The sequence below is a fragment of the Neophocaena asiaeorientalis genome, unplaced genomic scaffold (genome assembly GCF_003031525.2).
Source record: "Neophocaena asiaeorientalis asiaeorientalis breed wild unplaced genomic scaffold, Neophocaena_asiaeorientalis_V1.1 scaffold177, whole genome shotgun sequence".
Lineage (NCBI taxonomy): Eukaryota > Metazoa > Chordata > Mammalia > Artiodactyla > Phocoenidae > Neophocaena > Neophocaena asiaeorientalis.
The window spans coordinates 19,097,373-19,123,544 of NW_020172779.1; the positions used below are offsets into that span (position 1 = coordinate 19,097,373).

The following is a 26,172-nucleotide window of genomic DNA, read 5'->3' on the forward strand; positions in this document are numbered from 1 at the left end:
AACTGGACTCCTAATACAGCAGAGGAGAAATGAGAAGCCTTAAAAGTTGTTGAGCCACACCCAAAGCAACAGGGCTGGTAGTGCTTTCTGGATATCTGTGTGATGTTTCTCTAGGAAGATGGTGGAAGGGAGATGACCTCGAATAAAACAGGGTGAGTGGTGACACTCTTACCTCCCAATCCTCCATAAGAGATAACTCTACAGTTGGGATTTGGAAAGAAATTATATATATATATATGTATATATATATATATTTTTTAGAATATATATATATAGTGTGTATATATATATATTTTTTAGAATATATATATATAGTGTGTATATATATATATTTTTTAGAATATATATATATAGTGTGTATATATATATATTTTTTAGAATATATATATATAGTGTGTATATATATATATTTTTTAGAATATATATATATAGTGTGTATATATATATATTTTTTAGAATATATATATATTGTGTGTATATATGTGTATATATATATATATATATATAAGAATGACAGTCCTTCAACAAACCTTAAAAACACTTTGAGAAAAAAATAACATTGCAGAATGTTACTGAATCACCGGATATCTCAAAGGGCTCAGTGACCCATGGAAAGATAAGGGAACATCCCATAGTCAGGGACCTTCTGGAATTAGCCTCCAAACCAGTTCGTGGAAGAAAGACAATTCCAACCCCTGCCTGGGACAGCTAAACCTGAGACCAGATTCCTCTGCACAGGATCTGCCTTTTCTCAAGTTCTGACTCCTTATTCTGCATCAGATGTCTCTTCTTCTCTATCCTCTTTTTTTAAAATTTATCTTATTGAAGTATAGTTGATCTACCATGTTGTGTTAATTTCTGCTACACATCAAAGCGATTCAGTTATCCATCCATATACGTACTTTTTCATATTCTTTTCCACTATGGTTTATCCCAGGATATTGAATATAGTTCCTTGTGCTCTACAGTAGGACCTTGACTGACATCATCGGCCTCTGCTTCTGGTATTAAATGTGCTGTTGTGAATGCCTCCTACTCTTCCGCACATCAACACCTTTGCAGGTGTCACTCCCCTTCCTTGGGATGACAGCCTGAAACACCTCCAACTGTCCTCATTTGTCAGGACTCAACTCAAAGGCTCCCCATCCCTGGCCCCCGACACCTGCAGAGTAAGGTACCGTCCATCACCCATCCCCTGTTCTCTATGGGCCTGGGGCTCCAGAGGGTCGGCTGGTGACACTGCATCTCCAATGCTTGCTCTCCAGGTGGACTTTCCCTGGTGAGGCCACGCCCTGTGAGGGGCAAGAATTTCCTGTTCAGGCCAAAACCCCAGCACAATACCTGGCACCCAGCAGTCCCTCAAAGAACCGATGAGGAAAGGATGAATACTTGGATTGTTCCTGCTTAAGCCAAGCCCCAGACCGTGAGCTCCTTGCTAGAAGAACATGTACCGTATTGATTTCTACGGCCTAGTTCTCTGACTTCATCTGGGGGGATGAGTGAGTGACTCAGTCCTGAACCCACCGAGTTCTGGATCCTGACCTCCAACTCATTCTGGCGATATTGCTCTGGCAATACTTTTGCATTTTCATGTCCCTCAGCCTTTGACTGTAGAGCCCCTCAGAAAATATTCATCCATTCAACTGCGAGTAAACAGTTGGGGAAAAAAATGTGTTCATTGTGTACAATATAATCTTATTCTTCTTTAAAATGCTTGCATCAGTGTGTGCGTGTATGTGTACATATATCTGTACATAAATACAGATATATGCAGATAACACATATAAGATGAGATCGTTCTGGAGATGGATGGTGGTGATGGGCACACAACAACGTGAATGTACGTACAGCCACAGAACCGTATACTTAAAAAAATGGTTAAAAGGTACATTTTTGTAATGTGTGTTTACCACGATTTTTTTAAATGGGAGAAAACGGTGTCTGACATATTGAATGAGTGAATGAAGATCTGGCCACTTCAATAACCTCCTGAAGATGTCTGCCCTCAGACATAATTGGGCCCACGTCCCCTGCCATCGCCCCCTTCCTGCCCCTAAGGCATAAACATAAATGTCTTAGTCCGTCATTCAAGCCCTCCCTCAGCAGGGAGGGCATTAACCTCCCCAAGGGAGAAAAGGGGAAGGTGCTAATTATGCACCGTTTCATTATGTTTTATAGCGAACCTTTAACAAATCCCTACACTATACGCTGTTTAACATGCAGGGGCTGCAAAGTTATTTAAGACGTTCTTGGTGTTCTCAAGCCAGCAGATGTGAAAGCACTTTGCCTGTCACTTAACTCTGTCACTGATTACCACTGGGAAGGCCTGCAATGTGCCAAGCACGGTGCCAAGACCTCCACGTGTCTTCACCTACCTGATTCTACGAGAACACCGTGAGATGCCTCTTCTATGATACACAGAACACAGACTGAGCTCAGAGAGATGACACCAGCTCTCTCTCCAGCTGGGGAGAGGCAGAGCCAGGATGCAATTCCAGACCCACAGTGTGCGGGTCCAGACGTGAGTGACAGACGAGGAAACGGAGAGCCAGAGGCTTGAAGTGTCTCCTCTGCAGCCACCGAGGGATGAAGGACCCGTCCCCGGAGCTCCTCCTCTCCCGGGCAGCAGGTCCTTTCAACCCTGCTTTGACCTCTGAGTGAGTGCGGCCAGCTGCAAGGTCCCAAAAGGCACCGCCTCCTTCCAGATCTGAGGAGGAGGGAGATGCTTTAAACTGTGTTTGTGCCCAAGAGTCCCCCAGGTGACTCTAAAGGGCCGCTGGTAATCACACTGTTCTTAGAACTCAGCCACGCAACCCCTGGGAGAGGAGAAGACGTCTGAGAGCGCAGCTGAGCAGGAGACCGTGACACTCAGCAGAGACTTCACTTTTAGCACATTGAGGTGGATAATTAAAGAACAACTCAGGGGAAGGACACGAGAAATGACAGAGCCAGCGTCCCTCCCCCGAAGTCCAGAGTCCCCGGTTCTGCGTGACAGGGTTCAGGCATGTCTGCTAGTCCATTTGCTTAAACAAGTGCACACATGTGCCCACAGACATGCACACAGGCAACCATGCATGCCCACAGCGATGCAAGCCACAGACGTGTGTGTGCCCATTACTGTAAGCACACATGACCACAGGCATGTGCACATGGAAACATGCATGACTAAAACCACACATGCTCACAAACATGGGTGCACACACCATGAATTCTCGCAGACATGCAGGCAAGAGATTCAGAAGCGACTGCAATGACGTCTTTATGTTCAGAGACCAGTAACCTTTTCTTCCTTAAGTTCCACGCTGCAATGACCTGCACTGATTCTTGTGAGGTGTGCCTGCATTTTTTTTTTTTTCCTTTAAAAGTTTGCACCATGAAGAATAGTTGAAGAAGGTACTCACTGTTAGGGAGTATCCTAAGCACTGAGATTCATCAGTGAAAGGAACAGATAAAGATCCCTGCATCTGTACAGCTTACATTTCAGCGGGAGGATCAAATAAATAAAAACACAGAAAACGAGTTACGTCCATGGTACGTTGAAAGATGATGAGGGAAAAGAGGGTCCCATTGGCAGAAGCTGCAGACTTCAAGTGTGATGAGAGAAGGTGACAAGAACAAAGACTTAATGGAGGTGAGAGGCTGCGCTTTGCGGACGTACTAGGGAAGAACGTTCCAGATGGAGGAAGATGCCCCAAAGGCCCCAGGTTGCGGGGGAGGATGTTAGAGGAACAGGCAGGTGGCCAGAGTGTCAGGAAGGGCCTCATAGGCCATCGTGAGGACTTGGGCTGCTGCCCTTAGGGAAATGGGGCGTCAAGTCACTAGTTTTAGGCAGAGAAGTGACACTCCCTGGCTTAGGTCTTTTTTTTTTTTTCATAAGCAGATAATCACCATCTTTATTTATTTTTTAACAACTTTATTGGAGTATAATTGCTTTACAATGGCATGTTAGTTTCTGCTTATAACAGAGTGAATTAGCTATACATATACGTGTATCCCCACATCTCCTCCCTCTTGCGTCTCCCTCCCACCCTCCCTATCCCATCCCTCTAGGTGGTCACAAAGCATCGAGCTGGTCTCCCTGTGCTAGGCTAACACATATATATGGAATCTTAGAAAGAAAAAAGTGGTTCTGAAGAACCTAGGGGTAGGACAGGAATAAAGACACAGACATAGAGAATGGACTTGAGGACACGGGGAGGGGGAAGGGTAGGCTGGGACGAAGTGAGAGAGTGGCATGGCTTCGGTCTTAAAAGGACCCTCGGGCTGCTGTGTGAACCACAGAGGGAAGAGTGGGAACAGGGAGGAAGCAGAGACTAGGCAGAGGCAGTGAAAGGCATCTGCACAGAGATGACAGAGGCTTGGGTTGGGTCTGGGGTATCTCGTGAAGGAAAGTCAAAAGCATTGCCTGAGGCATAAGTAGTGTCAAGAATGACTCTGAGGTTCGATTGTGTGTGGCTGCCTCCCTTCTCAAAGGGAGGTGCCCAATGGGATACAATGGAAGATCCTCAATGGCGCAACGAGGCCGTGCAGAATCTGGTACTTTTTAAAAATATATAATTCATATATATATTCATATATAAAACTACAATTCATATATATATTCATATATAAAAGTATAATTTAAAAAAATATAATTTAAAATCAAACACAGAGAGAATATGGTTTAAGCACTGATACATGAATACTTGCTTTAGAAGAACAACAGAGGTGGTACATAGTAACAGAAACTTATACACAGCCCTTTAGCTTCTTCTGTTGATGAAACAGTGTGACCGCTACACAATCTAATACTGCAGTGGAAGAAATTCTCTGTTCACTCAGGACTTTATCAAGGACAGAGGTGATTAATAATTAATTAATATATACACATATTTATTCTTTGGAAAGTCTGAGCAAAAGCAGTAACACCTAAAGAGAATCTGGTTCGAGTTCACCTTCCAGCAGCCGCAGTGGCCTTACTTCATTCCCTGGACTAAGCTGTTCCTTCCTGGGGCCTCATGCCTGCCCTTTGTTCAGCCTCTTTCCTCCCACTCAAACTTAGCTATTTTTTAATTAACTTTCAAGTCTCCTTTTAAATGTTCCTTCCTCCAAGACATCTCTCCTGAGCCCTCATTCTAAATGAGGCATCTCCTGTCATATTTCCTATGGCCACCTGCACTTTACATCATAGCACGTATTTCATACCGAACTGGCTACTTAGAAAAGGGAGCTTAGATGTAATGACTGTCTCGCCCACTGGACCAATGCTCTGTGAGAGCAGGGACTGTTTTGCTCAGGTCATAATCATGAACATGGCATCCAGAACTGTGTCGACTACACAGTCGGCCCTCAATAAATACTGTTTTATTGTTCAATACATAGATGGGGAGCGTCCAAATATTTCAACCCAAATCGTCTATTTCTCAATAAGCTTTCATTGAGCTCCACTCTGTGCCAGCCCTGAGAGGCACGCCTGGGAACCAGGAATGCATGGAACCCGGATGTCAGGCCCCTGGAGGTAATGGAGAGGTGGTCAGCGCTAGCGGTAGGACAAAGGAAAGCCTGGAGGAGCCTCCTGACCAGGATAAGCCATAAGAAGGTCTCCTGAGACAGGTGATATCTTAGAAGAGACAAAAAACCCGAGCAGGAGTTAGCAGGGAGAGCACTGCAGACAAAAAGGATGTTCCTAGCAGTCGTAGGGGCAAATGCAAAGCTTGGAGGCAACAGAGCATACAAAATCCTGGCTAATCCCTAATGCACTGGGTGGCTGGGAGGCAAGTTAGCTGCCAGAATCACAAGAGGATTCTTGGTCGAACAATGTGGTGGTCCCTGTATACTGACGCAAACCCCTTTGGAGAACTTGGCGATATTAACCCAGCTTCCAGTCCAGCTCTATCTCAAGCCCCTCCCTGCCCCAAACCACCCAATGATCGACTAAAACATCTGACACCTCAAAAGGAGTGGGGACCCCAATCCTTGACTCTCAGTCTTTCCCGAATTCTCCAAGGGCAAACCAGATTCTGCCACAGAAGACTTCCCATATTGCTTTGCACAACTTCTACGGCCTCAGTTTCCCCATTTTAGAAGGTGGGTGCGATTGGACTTGCCTCAGTTTCTGTGCAGATTAAGTAAGATCATGCAAAGTGCTCAGCAGAGGGCCTGGCATGTAGCAGGAGCTAGTAAATGCTCATCACAATCACACCGCCCAATAATGTGTGTCTGTTTCTACCACAAGGAGTTGGCAGCTCAATGGAAAGGTCTTGTGTTCATCACTTCTGGGTCCCTAGTATCTAGCACCATGACTGGCGCATAGGTGTTGATGAGTGAATACATAAATGAGCAAAAGAAAGAATAAATGAAGGGTAGTGATGACAGGTCTGCAGTAGGAAGACATCTTCTCCAAGAGGAGCTGGCTGCTCGCGGGGGAGATGGAAGTTTTCAGAGCAGGACCCTGCTAATGCCATGTCCTTGTCCTCCCAGGTGCCTTCTAGACAAAAGAGTGGAAGGAGACCTCAGCTTTTCAAAACACAAAGCATCACTTCCTGTGGCATCAACGAACCACAAGCCCACGATTCGCTGTCAAAGTCAGAGGACAAAAGGGGTGACAATGCTTATAGGAAGTCTTGAATCCTTTGAACTATGGCACTGAGGCTTAAAAGTCCTACAGGTCATCTCTGCTGGTGCATCGTGCATGGAAACCCAGGCTTCAGAAAAATCCCAAGAAAGAACAGCCAAAACGGAATGGTGCCCAGTTAGCACCGCGCGCGCAGCGAGGGACAGTCTGCTGCTTCCCCGGCGAACAGCCGTCTTGCATTCTCCTGAGATGTTTTCATTGCTTTTTAGAGAATCCGGGTAGCAGCCCTCAACCCACCATCTGCTCTGCTTACGTGTCTCCAGGGGTTGGCTAGTTGGGACCTGACGCAGACACACCAGTCCTGGGAGAATCACAGACTAGTAAGAATTGGCATGACCTTAGAGACCCTCCAGTCTACGTCATAACATACAGCCCGGCTCTGCCTGAGCCCAGCACTGTCACCTCAGATGAGGCCCATCACCTGTGTGACCCTCCGTCCTTTCACCTACATGATAGTGACAGAATCCCAGCCCTGACTTCATGGGATTGTTTGAAGAACTGAATGAGGTAATAAATACAAAGCCCAGAAGAGTTCCGGGTTCAGTGGTTAATAAATGTTAGCCAATACAGTGGTTACTACCTTTACTGTTGTTTTTCCAAAGGTTTTCAAGTAGATGCAGTGATGCCCCCATGATATGACGAGCAGCCTCGGAGGTTGCACCCCGTGAAATGTCAACCAAACCAGTTCCACTTTTTCCTTTTATATATCAGGCTTTCCTTTAAGATTCACTCTGAGGAAAGGAAGTCAAAGGTTTTTTAAAACGTTCGAAGATTTCTGATCGAATACATCGTCAACTTGTTCTCACCAAATACGTAGCTTCCCAAGACTCTCAACCATCTTGACCCCACTTCAGAGGGAGGGGCACCCATGATGCTCAAAGCAACCCTGCCCTTTAAAGACCTTTCCATTAGAAAACGTTTCCTGACATCAAGTACTTAAAATATTTCTTCCTTTCACTCCCAGGGTCTTAGTTCTGACCTTTGAAGAAACTAATGATGCATCTGATTCATTTTCCTGGGAGGCCATTAGTGATCCCTAAATGGTGAACACACAATTCTGAATACTTTCTAATTCGTTCAGTTACTCCTTGTTGGGTAGAGATGGGGCTTCATTTGCAGGCTTAGGGTACTCAGGTTTGTCAACACGCTTCCAGGTGTCCTGGATTTGATACATGGAGTGGAATTCAAAGTCCCTGAGGTCTGACCAGAGCAGAGAGGAGACAGCAACACCCAGCTTCCCTCCGGCACCAGGACTGGACAATGCAAGTCAAGATGAGTGAGCTGGGCAGGTCCTTCTCAAGGTCTGGACTAATAAAACTTCTGAAATTACTGCAAACAGAATGAGTGATACGTGTATCTCTGAGTTTTCTCATTTCTTGAGTCCCCAGGAAGACGTTTGGAGGTAGGGGTCCGGATGTGGGTCTCGGAAGGGAAACAGAGTGGCTTTAGAGAAAGAACATGAGATTGGAAGTGAGACAGACTTGGAATGGAACCATTAGCAGCCTACATGGCTTCAGTTATTTCATTTTAGTGTTTGTCAAAGGCTGTTTGCCCATGTGTAAAATGGGAAATATAATATCTGCTTCTCCAGGATAATTAGATGACATGATGGAGATAAAAGCCTAGTTCAGTCCCTAGGATACCTCAAGGACTAAGCTCAGGTTGATTCATTTTTTGTTTCTTTTTCTGTTTGTTTGTTTAATTCCCCAGTATTTACATAGGTTGGGCCACCTTTTACCTATTTGATATATGCATGATGGGAGGAAGAATGAATGGGGGAACGAACGGACGGTTATGTTGATAGACAAATGGACAAATTCTCAAGAGAGGTAGTTTTGTGGCCCCTTCTTCAGGTTGAGATAAGCCAAGTGGAGCCAGCAATGCAGAGCACGTACAAGACTATATCAGCTTTGCAGTGAGCCAGAGGCAGGCTTAAATCCTGGACTGACACTCACCAGCAGTAGGGCTCCCTCAGGCAAACTGTGTAATAACCATAACGATGATGATGATAAGTAATAATTAGATAGCTCAAAATCATCGAGAACAATACACACACATGTAATTTTTTGTTCACAAAAACCATAGGAGGCAGATACTATCATTGTCTGTCTTTCAGATGTGGAGAGAAGAAGTCATTTGTCCAGGACCATATTGCTCTGAGAGCTTGGGACCGGGAACCAGACTCAGACACTCTGACACCAGAGCCCAAATCCCAGCCACTGAGCAAACCCCTCTGAATCTCCCTGTGGCCTCATCTAAGAAGTTTACTCATTCACATGCTATCTCAAAGACATGAACTAGAAATCCCACATGAAGTTCTTATTACAAACAGATGGTAATAAATGTTACCTGTTTCCTTCTCCTACATCAACATTCACATTTCTGTATTCTTCAGAAGAAGGCTTCCAGACAAAAAGGACACAAAGCAATGCACCATTCCCCCGCACCAATTAACTCCAACTTTGGACAATTTTGCAAATCCACCCTTTTGATGAATGGATGACAGTATGGGGGAAAGAGCAACTCCAAGGGATGTTCTTTAGAACACTAGTGTCACACATCCCACTCCACGTGTGTACACACCTGTACACACACACACTTGTGCATGCACACATCTGTGACATGATGAGTAAAGCATATTGTTGCAAGGAAAATCCCAAGAGACGACTATGGCAGGCTGCCACTAGAGACTAAGATTCCATGGAACACACTTCGGGATTTTTTTTTTTTTTTGATTGTGAGAAAAAAGGTCTTGATTAGGAATCAGGAAATCTGAGATCCTGAGCGGATTCTTCTCCTGCCCAGCTGCCTAACTAGTGCAAGGCAAAGTACCCTTTCTCTGCACCCAGTATCCTTATTTATATAGTAAGTAAACTTGAAAGAGTTGATGGGAGAGCATTCCATGAAATGGGAACAGCCAGTGCAAAGGTCCCATGCCCGACATTATCAAGAAACTACAAAGAGACTATTATGAGGGCTTCCCTGGTGGCGCAGTGGTGAAGAATCCACCTGCCAATGCAGGGGACACGGGTTCGAGTCCTGGTCCTGGAAGATCCCACGTGCCGCAGAACAACTAAGCCCATGCGCCACAACTACTGAGCCTGTGCTCTACAGCGCGCGAGCCACAACTACTGAGTCCACGTGCCGCAACTACTGAAGCCCGCGCACCTAGAGCCGGTGCTCCGCAACAAGAGAAGCCACCGCAATGAGAAGCCCGCGCACCGCAACAAAGAGTAGCCCCCGCTCGCCACAACTAGAGAAAGCCCACGTGCAGCAACGAAGACCCAACGCAGCCAAAACTAAATAAATAATTAATTAGAAAAAAATGAGACAGACTCTTATGGCAGGAGGTGAGCCAATGAGGGAAAGAGTAAGTCATTCTGGCTTTACTCATAGTAAATTGGAGAAGAGAGAGTTAGAACAGAGGAGCACCACAGTCTGACTTAGGCTTTGCAAGGACCATCTGGCTTCTGTGTTGTAAGGGGGCTAGAGATGAGCAAGGGTAGCATCAGGGGGATCAGATGGGGAAGATTATTGTGCAAATCCAGATGGGACAGACGTGACGGGGGCTAAAACCAGCATATTAGCAATAGAGGTGAGAAATGTCATATTCTGCATAAATTTGGAAGATAGAGTCGATACTATTTCTGGATGAAGTGGACACGAGGTATGAGAGAGAAGGAAGTCAGGAATTGCTCTAAGATGTTGGCTTCAACACCTAGAAGGATGGAGTTGGCTGAGATGGGGCTGTTTGATGGAAGAGGTTTGGGAGGGCAGGAGATCAGGTTTTTGGTTCGGATAGGTCAAGTTTAAGATGCCTTTTAGACGGCAAGATGACAATGGATGGAGAACACCTACAGGACAAATCTGAAGTATGGAAGAGAGCAGAAACTGATGACATAAACTGGGAAGCCAGTGGCTCACAGGTGGTATTTAAATCCATGGGATCGGGTGACCCAGGAAGTGAGTGTAGAAAAGCACTGCCAAATTGATTGGTTAAATACTGAAAGGAATGTATTTTAATAATAGACAATAAATATCAAGAGCCATGCACAGTCTTCTATCTGCCATTTATTCTTTGTATTCAGTTAAGTACAGCTCAGCCTATAAATCCTGGGCCCCTCCTGGACCCAAGGTATCCATTCATCTTCTCTCCTTCCCTCTCCCTCCTCTGTCTCTAAACACTTGAGTGTAAAGATTTATCTCAGTTGGGGCAGACAGAGGTCCGAAGAAATCCCATTTGGGCATCTACGCCTAATCCTTATTTGCTCCATCTGTTGTGTCAATACCCTGCCCTGTGAGAGTATTAGGAACTTTCCCAGCTACAGATAAAGGACATTGGTTCCATTTCATTACTGTTTCTTATGGGTCTGGAGCTCACTAAGTCATCTGAAGAGAGAAATCAGTGGTGGGATTTGAGCTCTATTCAAACCTCAGAAACTACCAACCGATAGGATTTGGAGTGTGATGAGAAACGTCTTTGTCACACTGCTCAGTGAACATCTTCATCAGGGCTCGGTTCAGGTAAGTAACCTAACCAACGACTAGGAATTCAAATGTGTGAGTGCCAACTACCCGTCAGGCAGTGCCTGCATTCTCCATGCTTAAGCCAAAGGGTGTTCTAACCCAAATCTGATCCACCCCTACTTCAAACATTTCATACTCACCCCTCCTGTAACATCCTTAGAGGAGAAAGTTCAAACGCCTTAGTCTGCATTTCCACCCAATTGTGCTTAAATTGTGATTTTTCTCTTGGAGTCTGGTCTCGCCGACAGAATAAAAAAACAGTGTTGATAATACTGGCTTTGGAGGCAAACAGCCATGAATTCAAACCTTGACTCTGCCCTGGGATAGCCAGGCGTCCTGGAGCTTCCGTTTACCCATCTGTAAAATGAACGTAATGATACCTAGCTCATAGAGCTGTCAATAGCATCAAGTGAGCTGATAGAGTAAAGGTCCTGGCACACAGTCTGAGCTCACAAAGTGTCACACGTTACTGAATGATTTCACGCAGGCTCAATTATGCCCATGAGCGGACAAATCCCAGCCCTGATTCCTACCTGGTCTCTGGACTCAGATACCCCACTGCCTCTGGACCTCTAGACTCACGTCACCTCTGGCTGCCTGGTCCTACCCCTCCTTGACTTTATGTACCAATTCACCCAAGGGCGCAGATGACTATCACTATGACTTCTCTCCCCCGTAACATTACATTAAAGCACCAATTCTTCCCATTCCACTGCTTCAAGATTTTTCAACTATTCTCCGTCTGAGCTGTCCACACCACTGTCATTATTTTTCCCCACCCCACCTGCCATCCTCTTTGCTTCCAAAGCATCATTTTTACAACACAAATCATCAAGAAATTCCCTTACTTAAATGGTTTCTTCGCCCTCCTTGATCGACCAAGTGCAATCCCGCCTCTCCCACTCCATCAAAAACACCACCTCTAGGGAGCCCTCTTCAGCAGTGTGGCATTTCCCAGGGATGCCATGACCTTTATCATCCCCAGGCCTTTGCACATGTTGTTCTCACTGACTGAGATTCCCCTCCAGCCTTCGCCTGACAAGTAGAACCCCCGTCTTCTGCGTAACCTGTCGTGATGCCTCCCGAGTGAGGAGACGGTATCCCTGTCCTCCCTCAGCACCTTAGGACCTTGTCCGTGCTTTTTTGTTCCATTTCTGACACCACTTTATTAACTTACATCTCTTTCTCCCATGGCACGTTGGAAACAACTTGAGTTCATGGCTCTTTCTCAATGTTCTGCCCAGAATTCCTAGGACAGAGCCGACAGGAGCAAGCGCTCAGTCTCCAGAATGGGTAAATTAATGAGGAAATAAATAAAAGAACAAGAGACGACCCCGGGTCTGTTTTACAAGGGGCAATTTGTGAAAGAGTTGCATGGGAGGGATGCTACATACTCCTTCTTGAGACAGATGACGGTAGAGAAAGCTTTAATGGGTAGAAAAAGGGGGGCTAGAGATCTTCTCCAACGATTCTATTTACGGAAAGATCTTTTGTCAAAGAAGTGTGAATAGATTTGGTTAAGCAAATGCCTCTGGGGTCTGTCAGTCTTTGGCTGGAAGGATTCAATTCCCAGTACATCATCCCCTGATTATTCAAGGAAAACATCCAGATAGGTGCCAGGCGGCCAGGAAAGGAAGTCTGAGCAGAAGGGAAAGTCGTGCTCTGTAGTTGTGTTGTTTGCAGAAGTGCAAGCGTTTAAAGAAGTTGGAGGTAGGGGCAGCCATCGTAACATCTGAACACCCTCGTCTGCCCAAGCCATACAAAACGTGCCTCGTGAAGCAGAAAGCAAATGCGTGGACTCTGGGGTGCAGGCATCCCCGCAAGAAACCCTCCACCTGGCCACCTGCCCAATGCGCAAAACTGAGCCAGACTTGGAACCCATGTCAGGCTCTGCTTCCTCTGTGATTTAGGGATAATACTACATCCCTTGTAGAATTGTGGGGTTACGTGAGGCTATTTGTAATAATAGAGAATTTTATAATTTTCTACTCCAAATAAGTTCTGGTTGATTCTAGTGGGTTGAGACATAAAAGTTTCATGCAATGACACTAAAGAGATTTTTTCAAAGAGAGCATAGAGTTTCACCCTTTCTGGGAGCACAGCATGCCAATGAAAGCAAAGTTCTGCCTACTTTTAGGAGGAGCAGCAAAGAACCAACCTTCCAGGCATGTCTTTTCTTTTCCCAGACAGTAACTGCAGTGACCTGAGTGCCAATTCCTGGGATCTGTGAGGCCATGGAGACCCAGACATCAGTGACGTGGGAGATTTTTAGATTCCCACTGTTCACAAATGCTCCTCTACTCAAAAGGTGGAGATTCCCTGCCTGATGCCCTGAAGATTCTTAATCAGTGTTTAATTCCTCTGAGCTTTGTAAAATGCTTTCTGCGGAAGTCTAAGACGAGATGGACAGAGATTTGAGATTAAACGAGGACTGTTAGGGTGACGATCATTTCCTCCCTCACCCTGTTGGATGATAATAGATACATACACACACACACACACACACACACACACACACACACACACACACACACACACACACACATATATATATATATAGAGAGAGAGAGAGAGAGAGAGGGTTCTGATTACAAAAGTGATATGTATATTGTGAAAAATAAGGAAAAGTACAAGGATGAAAATGTCACCATAATTCTTTCACTAGGCAAAACTATATGTGTGTGCTATTGAAAGTTTATTTATTTAAATTTTTATTGGAGTATAGTTGCTTTACAATGCTGTGTTAGTTTCTACTGTACAGCAAAGTGAATCAGCAATACATATATTCCCTCTTTTGTGGATTTCCTTCCCATTTGGTCACCACAGAGCACTGAGTAGAGTTCCCTGTGCTATACTGTAGGTTTTCATTAGTTACCTATTTTATACCTAGCATCAATAGTGTATATATGTCAATCCCAATCTCCCAGTTCATACGTTTGTTCTCTACGTCTGTGTCTCTATTTCTGCTTTGTAAATAAGATCGTCTATACCAATGTTCTCAGATTCCACATATATGCATTAACATACGATATTTGTTTTTCTCTTTCTGACTTCACTCTGTATGACGGCTATTGAAAGTTTAAAATGAGAAAACGATGAGATGCATTTAAAATTGCTTTTGAGCAACATTTGACAACAGTTGGGAATGAAACCAGAGCAGTTAAGGACCTCACTCTCTTATATCTTCTACTCTGGCCCAAGACCCACTCAAAGACCCTTCTAGAAAAGAAACATCCTATAGTTCCGTATACCTCTATTGACTATAGTATCTCACGAGTTTCCCTAAAGCTATTATTTCTTTAGATGTGTATTGTGTATTGGAAAGCTAGTAAGAGAGTAGATCTTAAATGATCTCTCTCTCTCTCTCACACACACACACACACACACACACACACACACACACACACACAGTGGTAACTATCTGAGCTGAGGGATGTCTGAACTAACCGTATTGTAATCCTTTCATGATACATACATACATGAAATCATCACACATACACCTTAAACTTACACAATATTATACATCAATTACATCTCAATAAAGGCAGAAGAAAAGAACTGTGGCATTTTCACTTTATAGATTCCAAAAATGAGATAAAGAAGAGAAAGCAGAATTTCCCCCATTGAGGCCAATACAAATCAGCATGGAGTCCATTAGGTTTCCGACTGGCACGGAGACCTCTTCCTGGGAGATTAGTAGTGATGAATTTAAATAACTGCTTAAAGTATAAAAAGGATCACCCAGTCCAGAGTCCGACCAGGCCAGTGTTCTGCTCCAGCCCTGGCACTGACCAGCTGAGGACCATCTGGTGCAGAGTTTGCATTGTAATCAATGGGACAGAAAGGCCAGAGAGGGCTTAGCCCACTTTAGCAGCACTGCCAGGCCTGGCTCTCTAACTAGATGCTTTACAAATATCACCTCATGACTTCCAATAGAGATCCTGCAAAACAAGTAAGGAAACCGAGAAAGTAACTCGCCCACGGGTACCCGGCTAGTTGCAGAAGACGTGGAAATAGATCCAAGGTCTCTCTGTCTTAGACCAGATCTGGGTCTCTGCTCTGCCCGCTACACCACGTCCATGACCACGTGCCCTGTCGTTCTCCTTGAGAGGCCTGAGCGAGGACCTGTGAGCACAAAACTAGAAAGGACCACACTATTCATTGGCTTTCTGTTCCGCCTTTATTCCTCCCCGAGGTTATTAGGCCCTGTGGGTGGTTCTGAGCTCACCAGAGACATTTTAATCTCTGCAGGTCAACTCTCAGCCCCCTGAAAGGAGCTTTTCTTTACAGATCTGCTGAGCATGTCCTCAGCCAGGGGTTAAGAGGATAAAAGGCTTAAAGCAGCAGGCTTATGAAGTCACAGATTCAAAGGGAAAAAAACAGGAAAAAAAAATGGGACAGGGTAATTGTTAACAGGAATGTGGATCTGCTAGAAAAATAATCCAGGAGGTCCATCTACATAAGCCCTTGGGCAACTGACATCTGTTCACTCTCCATAGGAATAACTATTTAAAATGCCGTTTTAGTGCCCGCTTCGGCAGCACATATACTAAAACTGGAACTCTACAGAGAAGATAGCATGGCCCCTGCACAAGGATGACGCGCAAATTCATGAAGCGTTCCATATTTCTGAGGTCTGATGATACACACACACACACACACACACACACCACCCCACACCTTGAGTACTGATGTTTCCCAGAGAGGCCTATATGCCTAAATATGTAGCCAAGAAGTAAAACCTAGCAAAGTAAAAATATTTGAATGGAGACTTCTAAAGATGGTGAGAGTTAAATCGCTTCAAAGAACGACATTGAGACAAATATTTGAGGGACATAAATCCCTTTATTACTGTCAGTACATCACTGGTTCTTAAACAGCAGTTTTACTAAACAAGCCACATTTATAATAATTATATTCTTGCTTATCCTCAGTATTACTTAAACAGATATTTAAAAAACTTATCGTGGGGAGAAAAAAATGCCATTTTATGGGGAAAGAGAGATCAAATTTTTATGAAAATAATAATCATGGAATTTCACAGAAAGACTCTTAAAGATCGTCGAGCCTATCCACCCTCCTTGTGCTAGATGGAACCCCTGGCTGCAAGTGATAAAAATCCCAAATCATACCATGTATAATCCCCACTCCCTTTCAAAAGGGTAGGAATGAATGAAAAGGATCCCAACATATTTTAATAAGAGAAGGAAAGGAAAGGATTGTTTCTGACAGAACCAGACAAATCAATGAAGTGCTCTCTGGCAAGCAAAGGTAATTGTATTTCTCAGTCTATTAAGGCACATCAGGGCTGGTTAGCTAATTTCCCAGGGAGCTTAGCTGTCGCTGGGTGGGCATCAGGCCACAGTGGGGATGTCAGGGCATAAACGCAAGATGGGATTTTCTTTCAGGAATCACTTAACTTGGGAGCCGTTTTCACTCCGGTAGAGACAAGGCAGGTGAGTTTGCTCTGAGGGGATTTCAATCCTAACATTTCTACGAGCATTGGACCTTCCACATAAGATCGGATCATATCGATTATAGTTCTTTTTTGTGCAACTACTCTGTGGGCAGGACAGAATTTATATGTAAAATCATCTAAAACCTCTGAGTAGGGAAAATCTTCTAAATGACCTTGTAGAGAAGGGGTGGAGGAAAGAAGGAGGTGAATCTGAACATCAATGAAAACCTTCACTCAGGAAGAAAACCACTTTGATTCAGAGCCTTGTCTGAATTAAGACTGAAAATGAAATCTGAATTCATTTTCAAGGACAAATGTTAGCTCCCTTTCAGCTAACACTGTTAGAAATGAAGGTTCATGCTCTCATAAGCAGGTACGAATTATTAATATATTAATGACTTACACGTATCCAGGCAATGGGTTTTATAATTAATTGTTCACTTAAGCATCTCCTTATGAGAAAATTATTGTAAATGAAATAATAGCTTCCCTTTTGCTTTCTGGCTCCCAGAACCCATGCTAGAAGGCTAGGGTGGCATCTCTATAGGGTCCTGAGCAGAAGGCATGTGCAAAGGCATGTGTTAAGATCCAGTCTCCTATTGGGGAAGAGGAGACGTCACAACCATATAATGAAAGAAGGGACTGTTTTATCTTTATGACTATCATTTAATGAAGATCCACGTGACCCCATACCAAAGCTGTGCTTGATCTGTCAGGGTGCACCAGGCTCTATGCTGGGCACTGGCCATATGAAGTTACGTAAGAGGGAGTCCTTAGCCTGAAGGAGCTTGGATCCAGCTGAGAAGAAGTTAAAGCCACACGTGACATCACTATCATTCCCTTTTTCAGCCCAGCCCTCCGCGCGCGCACGGCAATCTAAGAAAGTGTGTGGCAGTTGACACAAATATCTCTATAATCACACGTCCAGTAAAAGATAGGCTGTAACCCTCTTACCCCATCCACTTCTCCATTCCTACTCTTCACTGCACTTTGGTCTTTCAGGTTGGCTCTGCTTCCTGACACCGCTGAGCCCTTCCGGTCCCGCACTTCCAGGTCCTCTGCTCGGCCAACGCCCACCCAGCTTTCAAATGATAGCTTATCTCCTACTGAGACACCTTCTCTGACTCTGCCCACAGACTGGCTTCCTGCTCCCGTTTCACAGCACAGCACCCAAATCTGTCTTTGTTATAGACCGTATCACACACCAAGGTCATTTTCTATGTATGTATCCATCTCCCTCATTAGCTGGTAAACACTTTGAAGGCAGAATATCTTTCACCTTCATCCTTACGGGGCCTAAGCCAATAACGTATGCTTACTGGTGTTTGCGGTCATGCATGTGTGAGTGGATGACAGAATAAAACACATGAGGTACGCTTTAGAAACAGGGAGAAGAGGGATTCATAAAAACTGGGCCGAGTACAGTAGGTGAACATCAATCAATATTCAGAAGTGGTTTGGAGAGGAGGTTATATTTGAGCGGGAACTTGCAGAGGGTAGAATTTTCAAGGCAGATATTGGGGGGGAGGGTCAAGAATGGTCTGAGTACAGACAGTAAGACAGAAGAAGTTTAAGTTCAAACCGTTCAGTCTCTGAGCACTGGGCTGAGGAGTGAGAACAAGATGGTCTCAACGACCCTTTGGGGTAATAACTCTGCTAATGGTGTTAAGGACGGATTGGAAGCCAGGATTTACTAGTAGAAGTGACAACTTAGATAGCATCTACTAGATACCAGGCTCCATGCGAGCTGCTCTGCATATACTAATTAATGCAACTAGTGCCATAACCATTCAGATTACCCCACGAGATAGACTTTGTCATCACCATTTCAGAGTGATAACTGGTTTTAAAGGGACATGTTCTCAGAGCTTATAAGTGGCAGAGTTTAGCTTCAAAGTCAGGTCTGACCCCAAAGCCAGGCTCCCAAGTGCCTCCCTGCCTCTGGCTTTTTATCACTGCCAAGTACAGGAGTGACAATTCATGACGCTTTTGACTGGTTTCAGATATGCTTTTCCTTTGAGAATTCACCTCAGTCAACACAGACCTTGCATAAATGCAAGTTGACTGTTCAAAGCAAACATCACCAAAAAGCAGCATGCATTCTGGGACTAGAAAAACTACTGACAAATATAAATGTGCTATAAGCAAGTAACTCCCTGATCAGGGCAAATCCTTACTCAATATTCTCAGTTCTGTATCCATGCGGTTCCAACACAACATCTCACAACAAATCAAGAAGGGGTGTCTATCTGGGCAGATGGGGTAAAGGAGCTAGCACATTTGTAGAACAGGTCCATAGGCACTACTCACCAACTGGAGAAGCCAGGTGGAACTTGGATGACCACAGCCAAACGCAATCCAAAGAAGGGCGCTCTCCTCCCTTTGCAAGCCCCAGCTCTGATTTCTACCATCCCAAGGACAGTATGGAGCACACATTTAATCATATATCCTCACACCCCCCCAAAAAGGGCCAGCTTCCCCAAATCCCACCTTCCTTCTCTTTAATGACACCAGGAGATCATCCACTTTCTTTCACCCAGGCGCCCACCTTGCCTACTAGGTCTGGACTGCAGCTCTCACATCCCCACGGAGTGCTTGCTAGGAAAGTAATTACATTTCACCATCTTCATGGCTCCTGTAGGATTCAGAGTGGAAAATTCCTTGGTCCTTGAGCATCAGGGACCACGCCCGTCAGATACTCCCCTGGCAGATGCAGAATCTTGGCTGGCATCATGCCCAGCCTGTCCACAGCTCCCTGTAGGCAGAATCCAGGGGGCTGGGGACCATTCACGTCAAGGTCTTATTGCAGATGGGACCTTAGAGATCCTAGCACTCCCTCCACCCCCGAGAGGTCTAATTGCCTTCATCCAAAAGATGCCCTAGCCTGTTCATGGAGGTAGCTGAAATGAAACCCACCCTCAAGCAAGTTTGACCATACAGGTATGCCCTCATCCACATCGACGTGTGTGCCTCGATTTCCACACTCCTTGACACCATGAAATAGTAGCATTAAGAGCTAGAAGAAAGTCGTGAGAGTTCTCCTTGCTCTGCTAGATGGACCAGTGGTCTCCAACGGTTGATTTGCGTGTTTACCAGTAAAAACGTTTTTGGGCATGCAACCCCAATATATGTATATTTATTTATAAATCATATACATGTACAGTTCTACTTGTATATATGCATTATAAACACAAGAAAAGGTATTTTAAAAGATAAGAAATGTGATAATTCATGTTTTAAAAATAATTATTTTATGTATTGATGGAACACATAACTTTTGTAATATATACATACACAGTAATATAATTATATACATAACATATATAATATATTATATATATACACTGGTAATATATATACAGTAATATACAATATTTAAAATTATATATAATATATTATGCATGTTAAAATACACACACATATATATATATAGACATACACAAAACAGTGATTCAATAGTCTGGTTTTAATTCAGACTAATTCAACATTAGACTTTAGCAGTGAATGCAGCTAAACGAGATGCTTCCCCAAACCACATAGATCTGGAAAGAAGAGAAGAGCACCGCAGGCTTATCGAATAATTCATGATTTCCATATTCATTTTCAACCTCCCTTTCCGCCTGCACAGGGCTCTCTTTGTGTTCTGGATGTGCCATTTTGAAATGTCTTGTTAACGATGACGATTTCATACGAGCTTTAGTCAATATCTGATGGTCAATATACAGTGCAGAAGAGGTTCATTATTAATAATTATGGTTACAGATCCATATGTAAGTTCACATATCTCAAAGTGTTGGGTTCGGATGAACTGGTGATTCCATCTCAGTGTGGGACTTACTGAGATCATGCACGGAAAATGCCAAATTCAGAGTACATCCTGAAAAAGTAGGAGCAGCTATATTTTAATTGTGTATTTAAAAAAGACATTTTTTTAATGTGGGGCTTCCCTGGTGGCGCAGTGGTTGAGGGTCCGCCTGCCGATGCAAGGGACAAGGGTTCGTGCCCCAGTCCGGGAAGATCCCACATGCCGCGGAGCGGCTGGGCCCGTGAGCCATGGCCGCTGAGCCTGTGAGTCCGGAGCCTGTGCTCCACAACGGGAGAGGCCACAACAGTGAGAGGCCCGCGTACCGCAAATAAATAAATAAATAAGACATTGTAAATTCTCAGTTTTTGAGAGATCTGGGTACAGGTTTTATGATATGTGGTTTGGGGAGATGGCCCCTAGAAAAATTGATCCTGCAGACACCTTTTTTATCAGAGCTACCCAGGCAAGCTTCATTTCCAATAAATTCACTTTCCTTTAACACTGACTGACAGATTTAATGGAAAGAGCAAGTAGGAAGACGTGCAGGAGGATGAGAGAAATTAGCATCTTCTGGCGTTTGTCAATTTATGGCTTATTCTCAAATGCACTAAAAGTTTGGATTTTCCACTTGGCAGGAAAAATAATACACATTCTTTCCTCATTAACCCAAAATTTCCTATGACCTGTCCTCACCACCAGGATCTGCCAGAGAAAAAATAAAACAAAAAATATGTAAACAAATACAAATAGTGAAAGCATACTCACCCTCTCTGAAAGAGATCCACATTATAAAATTTATGTAGCTCTACAGAAAACTCAACCGTTCCTTGTACCTCAGACATGATCTTTTTGGTTCATTACCTAAAAAACAAGAGGGAAATGAACAGCTTGAGATCACATCAGCCAAACACAGAGAGCCTGGGCTTCTACAACTGGAACTCAAACAGCACTGACGTAGATGGACAAGGGTATCTGGCCAACGGGACCATGACGTGTCCACTGGACACCATCACCCAGGGGTTCCTATTATAGGAAAGACACAGAGAGATGAAGTAACTTACAGGATGTCACACAGCTCACACCTCCAAGAACTGGGACTCAGACCCAGATACACTAATTCTAAAGCTGGGCTAGTTCCCTGCCCTTCCTTACCTGTCAGCACCTGGAGGCACAGGCATCCCAGCTACGAGCACATGCTTCACGGCCAACAGAGCAAGAATCCCCACTCCTCCACTCTCTACTTGTGTGACCCTGAGCAAGTCAACGGAACCTATCCCATCCTCAGTTTCCTCATCTGTAACAGGAGGACTGGTAATGGCATATAACTCTGATAGACAATGGGGAGATTAAATAAATCTGCCACATAGAGCACTTTGCACAGTTCCCAACATGTAGCAAAAAGTTCATAAATGTAAGAGACAATTAATAATGATTAATAATAATGAATGAAGATGGTTCTATCATTGTCAGTATAAACGTAGCCTCTAAAGATCTAAGGTGCCTGGAGTGCAAGGACAAATGTTTTCTACCGAGCAGGGGAAGGAGAGGCAGTAGGCGCTATCGCCAAGCAGATGCTGAACCCAACGTGACAGGCTGTTGATTTTCCAAGCCGGGACACCCTGGGCCAATAATAAGAAGGTTGGATAGGAAAGATGAAAGGGTACAAAATTTAAATATTCCCAGTCTAGGATGAGAAACAAATTGACAGGGAGACTCAAGGCAGGATGGATTTTCTGAGGATATGAAATCACCTAGATGTCAGAGATTTGGAGAAGAAAAAGCAACTGACTTTTACTGAGCATTTAGTGTATTCTTGGTGCTGCATTTTTTTTTGCGGTACGCGGGCCTCTCACTGTTGTGGCCTCTCCCGTTGCCGAGCACAGGCTCCGGACACGCAGGTTCAGCGGCCGTGGCTCACGGGCCCAGCTGCTCCGCGGCACGTGGGATCTTCACGGACCGGGGCACGAACCCGTGTCCCCTGCATCGGCAGGCGGACTCTCAACCACTGCGCCACCAGGGAAGCCCGGTGCTGCATATTTTATGTGAGTCGTCTGATTCTGTCCAAGAAGAATGTTGTGATAAAAGTTCTTGCCCCATAGGGCAGACAAGGAAAAGGATCAGAAAGTCTCTAACCTGGAGCCCCTTTGTGACTCCAGAATATTCTAGTGGTGTGTACTTTTGGTAAGCAGCCTCAGTTTACTACCATGTGTAATGGGACAGCACAAGCTCCCTAGGAGGAGGAAAGGAGATAATTACTTGCAATTCCTTGCAATTGAGCAGGTTCTGGGGGAACTAGAAGGTTCTAAATAGGTAGCAGCTGGCATGATCTTGGGGAGGGGAGAGAATAAGAGGGGGGCGGGGGGAGTAAGAGGAAATGTGGTCTCTCCTAGCTGGCAAGCAGTGGTTGGTACCTAAGTCTCCTTTCAAAGCCCCTCTTCTTTCTGCCCCCAAGACGCCTTGAGGACCAGACCACCATCACTGGGGTTCAGAGCACAACTTCACTGCAGCTAATGGGGCCATGCTCGGCCAGCTCCCAAGAATAAGAAGAGCACAAGGGATTAACAAGGCCTTAGCTGCATCTCAGCTCTGGCAAGGGTGCCATCCGGGGCAACATTTCTAAAGACACAGGATTCCGCAGACCACGTTAAAATGCAGCAGATCCTAGGACCCAACCTCTATAAATTCTGCAGGATGGAATTTCAAGCCGATGAGCCTGGAAAAGCCAGACTCAGAAAAAGTACTGAAAACCTATTTTCCTAATGCGTGACCCATCGAGGCGCTCCCCGGTCCTGCCGAATGCATCGGAGCCAGTCAAGGTCAGAACCCGCCACTCAATTTCAATTTCAAGGCATTTCTAGTAAAAGGCCAGTGGAGGGGCCAGCAAACAGAGCCACTCTGGGCTTCATTTCGTTTTCACGTTCAACAGCAACCACTGCATCTCCCCTCTTTCTCACCACCCCACTCAGTCTCAATACTTAAAACACTGCAGAGCTGGCAAAGACATCTGACACCCTTGCTTGTGGTTGTCTGTCCCGGAAATGCCTGAACCCCCATGATCTCTGCTCCTGGGGGGAGCTTATGGAGGATCAAAGGGAGCGCAGGAACAGGACACCCCTACACCCACAGGCGAAGCACTGTTCGGGGATTTCCATTCCTCACTTCACACGCCCCCCAAACCTCTCTGAGGCAGGTAGTATTGACTCTGATTCACGCAGGGGAGCATCCATGCCACATGAGGCAAGAACACTGACCTGGGAGCCCATCGCTTTGGTTTTCTGGCGCCAGTCCTTACTTGCAGAAGGGCTGAGACAGTGGGTTTTTTTTTATGGGGGGGGGTGGGGGTGGAATTAATGTTTAGAAGAAAAAAATATGTAATACATAGAGAATACCGTACAGAATATTTCCTCCTGGGAAGATGCACCCTACCCTCCCACTGTTCAGGAACTAATAGGATGCAATCCTGGAACATGGAGATGCAAACACAGCTTCTTGGTGGGGAAGCTGCCTTTTCGTTTTTAATACCATGTGATTCATTATAGCCGAACACCAATTCAATGAGGATGATGAGCTCACATTTAAAATGTCAGTTCTAAAACTCCACATTGTTTTTGCTGGTAACTGTACTAGGTCCACTTTGCAGGAGGTGCAGGAATCTGCAGGAATCCAGAACCACGGGTTTTATAGCACAGGGAACTCGGCTCAATGTTACATGGCAGCCTGGATGGGAGGGGAGTCTGGGGGAGAATGGATACATGTATATGTATGGCTGAGTCGCTTTGCTGTGCGCCTGAAACTATCACAGCATTGTTCATCGGCTATACGCCCATATAAAATTAAAAGTTTTAAAAGAATCACTGGCTTTGGTCCCAACGCTCTCCTTGATCTTTCTGAGGACTACAGAGCGCACAGTGACAGGGCTGATTTACAGGTGTGGTCCCCAGGCCGGCAGCACCAGCCTCACTTTGTTATGAAAGCAAATTCTTGGGTCCCACCAGGACCCACTAAATCAGAAACTGCAGGAGTGAGGCTCAGGAATCTGTGCTTTCGCAAGTCCTCCAGGGAATTCTGACACAAACACTCATGGGAGAACCGCCGGTGCAGAGACGGGAGGCGTGGACTTAGGCAGACCCGAGTGGACTCAGCTCCTCGTGAGCTGCGTGCCTTTGGGCCCATCGCTTTGTTCATTTCTCTGTCCCTCTGTCTCCTCCTGTCCAGTTGGGAATAATAAGAGTACCCGCCCCGTAAAGTTGTTTTCACGCTCAGTAGAGATCACGTGTTAGAGCATACAGACAATACACACATGACATACGCACCGAACGACACACGGCTCACACTCAACACGTCCGACACACATACATATCACACTCACACACCTGGTACAGACCCAGACAGACACACACACACACACACACACACAACACATGACATACCCACACACAGTACCCATCAAACACACAAGATGCCCACGGCACATACACAACACACCCCGCCCACAAAACACACAACCCCACACACACCCCAGGCATCTCTGCACTAACTGCTTACCACAGAAGAGCCCCCCATGTTCTAGTGGCTTCAATGCTTCTGTTCCATTTGGTGTGATCCTGATGCGCTCAAGGTCAAATAAGCATTTCCTGAGGTCATGCCTGGGTTCAAGGTCACCCATGCAAACCTCCCTCTGCTCAGAAAAGTGAGTAGTTTCTCCCCACCTGGAGCGGGTCTTCCCAGCCTCAGCCTGGACTATTCCCACCTCCGGGCACAAAGCTTTCCTCCCCGCTCCATGTCAGAGCTGAGCTTGAATCCACCCCCCTTAGTTCTTATACCACAGGATACCAAGGCCCCATCTCTGCATGGGTACCGCAGGCGGAATGTCAGTGCATTAAAGTGGCTCTGAGGCCAGAAGATTATCACGTACATAAAGAGCTTCAGTCATTTCCTGGCAAATCGTCAATCACTCATCAGTGGAAGCAGTTAGTATTTTTATTTCTGCCTTCAACACTGTTGGCAGAAATTCAAAAGGACCCTCACGCAATCCAGCCCCAAAGCACTATCCCTCTCTCCTTTATTTTAGAGGCTCTGGGGTCCCTGGAGGCCTGGCCTCCGTGTCAATTAAGGTAGAAAAATTGTTTGTACTTTTTACTGCGGTGTTTCTCAAATGTTTCATTAGTTACTTACATTTTCAAAAATGTTTCAGAACATTCACAGTAGCCTCTGAGGAAATTTGTTAGAAATATTAAGGCTATTTTGGAGAAATACCACCGTGCCAATACCTCATTAGATACAGCTTGGAAACAAATCCCTTTACAAACACGTCTTCCTTTAAAATGTAATCTTTCTTTTAAGACATCAATCTTCAAAGTGTGTGGCCTTTGAAAGATTAAATGAAAAACGGTGTGTTGATCTTAATAGACATCAGCATTGACTTTATGAAAAGGGCATGCAAAGTTACTGTGCTCAAAAGATTACAAGTCTTAGAATTACAACATGGCAAGTGGGGAAGCTTCAGGAAAGGGCTGCCAGATACTGCAGGGCAGGAAGTGAGGACAGAGGAAGGATGCCAGAGCACAACCCAGAGAGTTCCTGGGGGAGCCACAGGGACCTGGAACACCCTATCAGATGGAGCTGCTTCCTCGGCTCTGAGAGAAGCAGCAGAAATGGTCCTCTGCACACCCGTAACGGCATTCACGGATACCCTCCCCTCCGGGGCACTTTTCTTCAGACAGCCATTCTAAAGAGGTTGATAACTCCAGTTTTCTGCCTGGTCACTGC

The 26,172-nt window shown here is 45.0% G+C and overlaps 1 protein-coding gene and 1 non-coding gene across 2 annotated transcripts in view; one reads left to right on the top strand and one right to left on the bottom strand.

Annotated features, from left to right (window-relative positions):
• The window catches only part of FAM135B (family with sequence similarity 135 member B), a 160,774-nt gene extending 139,529 nt beyond the window's left edge, over positions 1-21,245 (bottom strand). Inside the window, exon 1 of the mRNA XM_024741259.1 lies at positions 21,169-21,245. Within this exon, the coding sequence (XP_024597027.1) occupies positions 21,169-21,245 (77 nt within the window). The remainder of the gene's footprint in view (positions 1-21,168) is intronic.
• LOC112397208 (U6 spliceosomal RNA) lies at positions 15,666-15,771 on the top strand. The gene has a single exon (XR_003002758.1). It is a non-coding gene; the product is annotated as a U6 spliceosomal RNA (small nuclear RNA).
• Positions 21,246-26,172: the final 4,927 nt, after the last annotated feature.